Source organism: Salvia hispanica, chromosome 1, assembly GCF_023119035.1.
Source record: "Salvia hispanica cultivar TCC Black 2014 chromosome 1, UniMelb_Shisp_WGS_1.0, whole genome shotgun sequence".
NCBI lineage: Eukaryota > Viridiplantae > Streptophyta > Magnoliopsida > Lamiales > Lamiaceae > Salvia > Salvia hispanica.
Window position 1 is genome coordinate 6,761,243 of NC_062965.1, and position 8,908 is coordinate 6,770,150.

General features: G+C 34.8%; 1 protein-coding gene and 1 non-coding gene across 2 annotated transcripts; one reads left to right on the forward strand and one right to left on the reverse strand.

Moving 5' to 3' along the window:
- Window positions 1–2,610: 2,610 nt before the first annotated feature.
- TRNAA-CGC lies at window positions 2,611–2,683 on the forward strand. The gene has a single exon. It is a non-coding gene; the product is annotated as a tRNA-Ala (tRNA).
- A 373-nt stretch (window positions 2,684–3,056) lies between these two features.
- LOC125201377 (dynamin-related protein 5A) lies at window positions 3,057–8,404 on the reverse strand. The gene is made up of 16 exons (XM_048099459.1): window positions 8,109–8,404; window positions 7,290–7,353; window positions 7,100–7,204; window positions 6,748–6,849; window positions 6,437–6,487; window positions 6,258–6,319; window positions 5,996–6,086; window positions 5,746–5,810; window positions 5,366–5,560; window positions 5,114–5,233; window positions 4,815–4,885; window positions 4,486–4,711; window positions 4,194–4,244; window positions 3,797–4,025; window positions 3,584–3,723; window positions 3,057–3,380 (listed from the first exon to the last, which is right to left on the reverse strand). The coding sequence occupies exons 1-16, from the start codon at window positions 8,235–8,237 to the stop codon at window positions 3,252–3,254; spliced, it is 1,830 nt and encodes a 609-aa protein (XP_047955416.1). The 5' UTR covers window positions 8,238–8,404; the 3' UTR covers window positions 3,057–3,251.
- Window positions 8,405–8,908: the final 504 nt, after the last annotated feature.

Consider the following 8,908-nt stretch of genomic DNA (forward strand, 5'->3'; position numbering starts at 1 on the left):
CCTCCTATTTACTATGTTTTTCTTTTATGTGATAATTAAATGTCGTTGTGTAGTTTATGTGATTGTGTGAATTGTTAACTTGATGAATTATGTATGATTAATCACGTGATAAGGAATTCATGGAATAAAATATAGAAATATGATGAGCGGTAGAATGAATTGGTAATGAAATATGAAAATGAAAGAATATGAGTACATGGGTTGTGCCCCTATGCCTGGTCAATTACATTGGGTATAGTTGGCATATGCCATAGGACTGTAGTATTGCTATCGTCGTATATGATGGTATGTGATGATTATTCATCTTATACGGGTTTTCGGCATCCGAACATGAGTTCTACATCCTCATATGGGTTATCGACACCCTCTTATGTGTTATCTACACGCTCGTGTTATTGTCGCCCACTATTGGGCTGTTGCTGGTGATTGTTCGTGTACTTGTGTTTTGAGACCAAACACTTTATTGGGGCTATCGATGCTACATGTGATCATATGATGATATTAATATTTTGCTAATTTGCTGTTGTTATTGCTACTTGTGCTGAATGGTGAATATGATTGCCAATGATTTTGATATGTGTATAGGTGCTTGATGCGAAATGTTTGTGGTTATGTCGAGTTATACTGAAGGTAGACATTGATAAATAAAATAAGAACTTATTATAATTACTATACTATTTGCTTATAGAGAGTTTTGACTAAATTGTTGAGTGTGCTACTTGCTAGTTGATTGATTATTTGTGTGTATATTCGTTCGCTTCTTCGTCAACACCGATTTACGTATATTACTACCTCCGTCACACAATAAGAGTACATTTTGTCATTTCGGTCCGTCCCACAATAAGAGTCACACTTTATTTTTACCATAAATGGTACGTACGTTCCACATTCTACCAACTTATTACACTTGCATTTTATTCAACCCACTTTTTTTACATTTCTGAAAATTCGTAACCACACCAAATGTGACTCCTACTTTGGGATGAAAGTAGGATTTTCCATCAAGTAATTTTTGTGGCATGTAAGGTATTGTTTAGTGTTTTACTATTGTGTTGCTCATTTCTGCTGCTATGTAAAGTAAGTAGAGATATTGTATTTCTATAATAAATAAGAATAAAATTTGATATCTCATATTTGGTCAATCGCTGCTTGGGTAGGGGGTGCTACACACACAGCACACCCTGGAGCTGGTATATTGGAAAAGTTGGTTTTGAATCGAACTATTGCATGTATAAGATAAACTCCAAACTTACTTTTACCCGCTGTGAAACGAAGAAGTTTATCACGTTGTGCTTGCTTATTCATTTAAGATAGTATGCTTCATAAGCATCAAATGGCTAAAAGCAAACAAATCTAACTCCTAACTCACTTGTACCCGTCTTGCATGATTGTTGTTTATATGCTTCATACATGCAAACAAAGTTAGAACCCCAAGAATGTGAAAAGTTTATATGGAGTATCATATATGATTTGTGGCATGATTGTTTATATGTTCTATCATATAACATGATTGTTTTTTATACGTTCTATCATATATCTGTAATACTAAAAGAAAATAATCTCTTTTTTGTATGGGAACTATATACACTGGAAATAAAATGGATCAGATTCTTATTGCTAAATGTTTGTAAAGTTTCACCAAATCATGTCCTTTCATTTCTTCAAGAAAGTTCGAGATACATCTTGAATTAATCCTATTGCAATTGATAGAAAAGGGAATCAGAATTTATTAAAATTCGTCACAATGATGATTTTTTCTGGCAATCTAATTGCCCTTCATTTTTTTTTTCGGTTTATGAGTTTCCCATTTATTAACTATAGAATGAAAATTGACATTGCCTCTTCCAATTTCATTTCAATTTTAAAGGAAACTACTTTATTTTTGAAAGGTGAAAAAAATATTCTTGCCCATAATTGTGAAGACTATTACGATAATTCTATCAATTTAATACTCTCTCCTCCCCCGAGAAAAAATTCCATAGACTTGACATACCAAGGTGGAAATGTTACGTAGTGTGTCCTACCACTAATATATTGACAAATGGATATTTAGAGGGCCCCAATTAAATTGAGTCATTTCCTTTTTAGATTAAAAAATAAAACTTCCAATCAGTCTTACTTTATTCCATCATCTACTTTCTTCTCTCTTTATCTTTTCTATTTTATTTTTCCTCCTATTTTTCAACACAATTTCTTAATCTTCGTGTCCAAAAATTGACTCAACTTAGTTAAGACGAAGGAAATATATAATTTTATGCACTAAAATCATTTTTTCAATAAGACAGTAACAACAAACATCAACATCATATCATTTTATAAACATTCTAATATAAATTTTTAGTCTTTGATATAATACCATGCAATTAGAATTTCGTTAGAATCGTCATAAAATTATCTTTAATTTGATATATTTTTTGTAAAAAGATAATTTATATTTTAAAAGTTTTTTCAACAGAGGATCCTTTGTTTTATCATAATAATGAGAGAAAATAAATATCGCATTTTTCATTTTCTGCAACATAGTTCACCGAATATGTTTCTTACGATCTCGCACTCAGATTTATCTGGCTATGTTATTTCAATAAGTTATCCTCCACAAAAAAAGCAGAAGGGGGTGTAGCTCATATGGTAGAGCGCTCGCTTCGCATGCGAGAGGCACGGGGTTCGATTCCCCGCACCTCCATTTTTTTAACCATGGACGGGCTGCCACGTCGCTTTTAGCACAATAAACTTTGTTTAACACCATATTTACCTCAATTTCATGTCGCATCTTAAAATATCATATTAAACTTGGACACATAACAAATTGAACATATTGAACTTGGTTTAAGTTTGGAATAACGTAATATTCTGATAAAAAAAATCCCAAATTTGCTGACTTCTATTATTCATTTAATTATACTACTAGTATATTTCGTTTTTTAAAAGCAACAAAATTATTCACTTTCTGTAATGATTGATAAGTCAATTTACTGCAATCAAGTAAGAATTTAAGAAAACAAAACTCAGTTTCGAACTTCTCTGAAACCCCAAACCTCGGTTTCTGCAAAGAAAAAGAAGTAAAACTGGAGTGCAAAGAACCCCAACATACAATATAAAAAATAGTAAGACAAAATTATACAACAAAACTGGAGTGCACGCATTACCTAAAAATCTGTTGATCATACAAAGAATAATCGGTCGCACCAAGAATGAAAGCGCTATATATGTAATGAGATGGCAAAAGGCGCAATATTTTAGCCATCAACCCACTATTTTGACCATGCGACTGAATCGATCTCTGCCTGAGCAGCTCTGTACAGCTCCAGTCTCTTGGCCAGGGAGAGGCGTCGTTGCATGATAGCCGGATCCTCATCCAACAATTTGCCCAACTGCTTCCCCTGTTCACCAAGTACGTTAATTTTTTTAGTAAAGAGTGAAAACAAAATGGATCACATTTTAGATGTGATCCTTCTAGGAGAAGGTGATCCTGACAATATTCCTAGTTACTACTTCATTCTCTATTTATATTTCAGAGAATCCTAAGCAAAAAGCATTATGTTTTTTTTTTTTGGGGAGGGGTGTGTGTGTGTGAGGGGTTTACCTCTTTTTTGCCTAAATCAGTGAAGAAGTGATCAAGCAAGCTCCGTTTTGCCTCACGGACTTGGCAATACACGATAGACTTTGGAATGGAGTTTCTCAAGCTTCCACATACCATGTTGACATAAGACAGCACAGTTGTTCCTGATACATTAGATAAAAGAACGCTGTTAAAATTTGAACATGCTGAAGTCACTAAGAGGTTATTTTCGCTCACCAATTCTGCGAAGATATGAATCATTGTATCTGTCAAAGATTGAGTGAGTCGGATTGCCACCCTTCTCGACATCCTGAGGAAGCTTCCGGAAGAAATCTACAGTTAAGTAACTATTTTCCATCTCTACGAGCTGTAGAGTTGCTTTCCTGCTCTCTTCCTTCATCCTATCTAATGATTCAATAGCAGCATTCCCCACCTCCACTCTGAGAGAGGGGTATTGCTTTAGCTCCTGTGAGGAACAGAGACCAAGTGATTCTATCGTAAGACTAATTTCTATTTATGAATTATGAGGGAGAAGGAAAAGATTGAAGAAGATTATTGTGCCAATGCGCTTATAACTTTGTATAATTATATAAAAGCCAATTATAACAGACTACAATGAAGTTGGAAGACTTACTACTGTCTCATTAATAGCCTTGTGAACCAGTTCCTTGAGTATTCCATGAACCTTTAAAAGTAAGAAAAGAAAAAATTATATGAGCACTGTATGGTCATCTGCTTCTGACAAAAAGACATTGTAACAAATACTAGATGGGAAGACTTAGTTATCCAAAGGAAGTATAAGAAATATGACTTCTTAGCACGAAGATATATAGTATATTTTAAAAAAATACATAGAAAATTCCATCTATAAAGCTAGGAAAATCAATGAACTCTGGATATAGACGATCTGTAGTTAAAATGCATACCGCATCAACAGCAGCTTCAGCAGGACCTTTGATAGTGATCACGGCAGTTTCAATGAGACGGCGATAACCTTGCTCGGGTGCTATAAGATGAGGTTGATACCCATCAGCTTGAGTTATTAACTTGCGTACATTTTCCATGGCAAGATGCTTATCAAACTGCAAGCGCTTCAAGGCCGCTGGCAGTTGGTTATCAAAGACATTGTATATTTTATCACCACCAGGTCGACTGCAAAAATGAGGAATGACATGAAAAAAAATCAAATTACAAAGCAATAAAAACATCTGGCAATGCATGCTAACGAGGACAAGTAGAGCACATAAATACATACACTCCATCAAGATGCTCTTTAAATATTCCATCAAATGTACGGCAGATTTCCATGATCATGTACAATTTTCCCTGCAATGCAGTCAATATTAATAAAAATGTAGATCATCAAGGGGACCAGCAATCAACAAAATTAAAGAAGGCTGCTTGGTTGCCCCCTACTTAAAAGGAAAATACAAGATTGATCCTACATGAAAAATATTTACAGAAAGGATCACGAAGGTCTACTAAAAAAGCTTTATCGCGATATATTAATGACAATAATTGTACATATATAAATGTAATAAGGTAAAAGCTTACTCCAGCATCAGTTGCAATGGGCTTTCCTAGACGGCTCAACTCAGATTCCAGCTCAATCACAGTTTTGTTGATTAAAGACTGAAGGCCAGGAATTCGTGATTTGATGACTGTTTCCAAATGCTAGAAAACAGCAGCATAAATATAAATATTAGACGACAAACGATGCAAGCGAAGGTCAGTGTGAGAAATTGATAGAACACTCAAAAGCTTATGCCAAGAATAAGTCGGTAAGGTTTAAGCTGAGTTGCTCACTTTTGATAAAATTTTCCCTAAATGCTCCGAACCCATCCTATGTGCAAGATGTTTGTATTCTGGAGTTTGAGCAAAATACTCTCGCTCTCTACGCCTAGCAGCGATCATGTCAACGTTTTTGTTAATGTCTTGTTGAGAACGATTAACAACACCAATCCAAGGGAACTGCAGCCTGTATGCTTTCCCTTCCAAGATCTGCATAGTGCATATCCAAATAAATTAAGCGAATGTATAGGGCAAGACGCGCACACACTAAAAAATCAGTTTAAAACACATAAGATGGTAGTACAATATGCCCAGTATCAAAACTAATAGTATTGTTACTTGTTTAATTATTTTCCTACAATATATAAGCTTGATATCATCATTTGTAAACTTACATCTACAGCATCAGTACCCTTGTCCATAAGATCAATCTTCGTTAGAACTCCAAATGTTCTCTCCCCTGAAATACGATTAGTTGATTGTCACTTTTCAAAACGTACTACCATAAAATATCAGAAAGTAGATAATTTGGTGATTACAATAATTTGGTTAAAAGGTGTAACTCAGTCTATCTGAAAACAACAATCACATGCAAGAGAATGACACATAGTCCCACAGTTTTACAACAATACCGACAGATTATACCTTTTGGGTCCACTTCGCGAGAAATTTTAATTGCATCTGATGTTGCAAGATCTTGGTTGGCAGGAGAAATAGCCAAAATAATACAGTTGGGCTGATAAAAGAAATCACATAAGCACGAAACTGTCAGCAATTATGCCTTTCAAGTAAAACCAAGCAGGGACTAACCATATCGTGAATAATTTCAAGCCTCAGAGGATAAGATAAAAATATATGCCCTGGACATTCTAACAATAGTGAAATCCAATGAAAAGATTGACAATACCTTTTCAATGTAAGACCTGACCATGTTCTCAATATCCATAACAATGCTATCTGGCTGACCATCTATGAAAAACAAACAAATAACCATTTTGTCAAAATTGAAAGGTTGTTACGCACTTAAGCTAGAACTAACAATAGCTATAACAAAAGAAAGAAGAAACATGAAAACGGCAAACTCACCAACAGCCACTTTTGTAAGTCCAGGAAGATCAATCAAAGTTAGATTTACCACTGCAATCACAAAATTTAGCAAACTTAATTTTTGCTCTCTGAACATTAGATTAGAATAAGAAATCACATCTGATTCTTATTTAGGTAAACTTTATTTAGAGAAAAATAGATATAGGATTGTAAGGAAGTAGAATAAGAGCTGCTGCATACTTCTTCTCAAAACTAATAAAGTATAAAATCAGCAGCCATAAATGCTGCTCCTTTTGAAACTCATGTGGTACATAGACACATGACAAATAATCAAGATCAACTCGACTTACCATTTGGTGAATAAATGCTAAGATATATTGGGACAGTGGAAATTTGCTTAGAACGTCCAGTCTCTCTGTCAGTTTCATCAGCAATCTCCTTTCTCACAGCAGCTGTGCAAAATATGACAAAGATCAAGCAAAAACCAGAACTGTTAAGCATTTGAAGACAAGTATGCAAGAAACAATCATGTAAGAAGTGTGGAACAAAGGAAAGAGAGGGTTAGTCATTAGAGCTATTTTAGTTCAGTGGTTTTATTGGCTTGTAAAAACTATTGTATTGGAACAATCAAAGAGAAGTATGAACAGAAATTTCATATCAGAGCAAAATCCAAAGTTCAGTACCAGCAATGAAGAAACTTACCAAAATCAGTAAATCTCCTTCTAGGGAGGTGTCCAAATTCCGCATATTCTCTACCTTCATCAAGCCGATGAAGCTGCAGAACAAGAGGGCGTCGAGTAACAATACCTGTTTGTATCAAGGCCATTGACGTGTCAAAAATGGAAGTAATTCATGATTATTATAACTATAAAAATGAAAGCCCAAGCATTACCAGATCCACGAGGCAAAAAGTCTTTCCCGACAACACTTTCAAGTACTGAAGACTTTCCAGAACTCTACAACATTTGGATCAAAACAGCCAAAAATGCAAATGAGTAAGTTAAGAAAGTCAAAATTAATCATAAATGATGAGGTGCAATTGATTTGTAGCAATGTCACAATAAGATCAGAAAAATATCTGAATGCTATTGAATCATTCAGAAAACAGCTGGGGCAAAATCTTAATTGAGCTATAATGTATATGAATCATCAGAAATATTCAGAACAATATGGCTATACATTTTTTTGTAGAAAATCACATAAACTCGAACTTCCAAAACACATGCTGGCATTTCCTGTTAATTTTCTATGCAAATTTCTCTCCAAAAAGTTCCTGTATGGGAAAAAGTTATTATCGTAACAATTTTCATTGAACCGTTATATCGTTTTCCTCTGTATATATAGAGCAATTAACGATGATTTCAGGGCACTTAATCGTCTAACATTTTCCTAAAGCGCAATACAGTAAAAGCCAATAGCACACCTGAACATGAATTAAACAACGATCAAACAAGCAGGTGAAATAAAATCTTCAATATCACAATAAACGAATTCAATTCGAAAAACAGCTGATAAGCAGATCCAAACTCCGATCCTCACAAAAAAACGCGTCAAATAACCGACAAATTCAGCATTAACTACGATCTACAGAAACAAAAGGCAGATTCACTTGAAATAAATAGACCTTATTTCCGCGTAGATCAAGACAAAAATAGAGTTTAATCGAACAGAAAAAAAGGGAAAATGGTTAAGTAAAAGTAGACAATCAAACCTGACCGCCGACGACGGCGATAGAAGGCAAGGCGTCCCAGAGAGTAGGCAGCGCGGTCTCCTCCCCGTGATCTCCGAGAGCGGTGCACGCTCTCTGCAGTCGGTTAACCAATGAAATCAGATTCTCCATATCCCCAACTCAGCTCGGAGTCAATGATCCTTGGACTTGGACTGCACTATAAAATCGCTTAGTTATGAAGCTAATTTGATAGAGGGAACAAGCCACAGGTTGATCTCGAGAGAGAAATGAAGAAGATTAGAAGGCGAGGAAATTGAATTTGAAAATGTTATGTATGGATACATCAAACATGAGGGTGATTACACGCTTTGCTTGTTTTTAAAATTTCACAGGCAAACGGAGCCGTTGGACCAACGCGTCGGCCCTGAAGACCCAGTTTGAAGGATTGGCCCAACACACATTTAGCCCACGAACTTACTTTGTTATGTTGCGTTTAGAATCTTACCTGTGCCAAAAAAAATATCGAAATACCGATGTATAAAAGAACAAAAGAATACAAAGAGATTTCGGTACGATGAGTTTTCATACATAGCGATATACCGAATTTTCGATATATTGTGCATATACCTACTTCAGTATATACTGCAAATACAAAATATTTATATAGAGTTGTAATTAATTGTTAACTCTCTCTGGAATACTAACTAATGGAGACCTTAGGATTTTAGATATCAAATGATATGTATTAGTGATATAATTTTGTTTTTATTATTTAATACTCCCTCCATTCCATAAAAATAGGCCATTTAGTATGAACACGAGTTTTAATGTATAATTAATAA

What these genes read in the sequence shown, in the direction of transcription:
- LOC125201377 (XM_048099459.1), bottom strand. Translation starts at nt 8,237, where the DNA reads ATGGAGAATCTGATTTCATTGGTTAACCGACTGCAGAGAGCGTGCACC. An exon ending in CTTTTTGCCTCGTGGATCTG is followed by an intron (nt 7,205 to 7,289) that starts GTAATGCTTGGG and finishes TGATACAAACAG; the next exon opens with GTATTGTTACTCGACGCCCT. An exon ending in ACTTACAAAAGTGGCTGTTG is followed by an intron (nt 6,320 to 6,436) that starts GTGAGTTTGCCG and finishes TGTTTTTCATAG; the next exon opens with ATGGTCAGCCAGATAGCATT.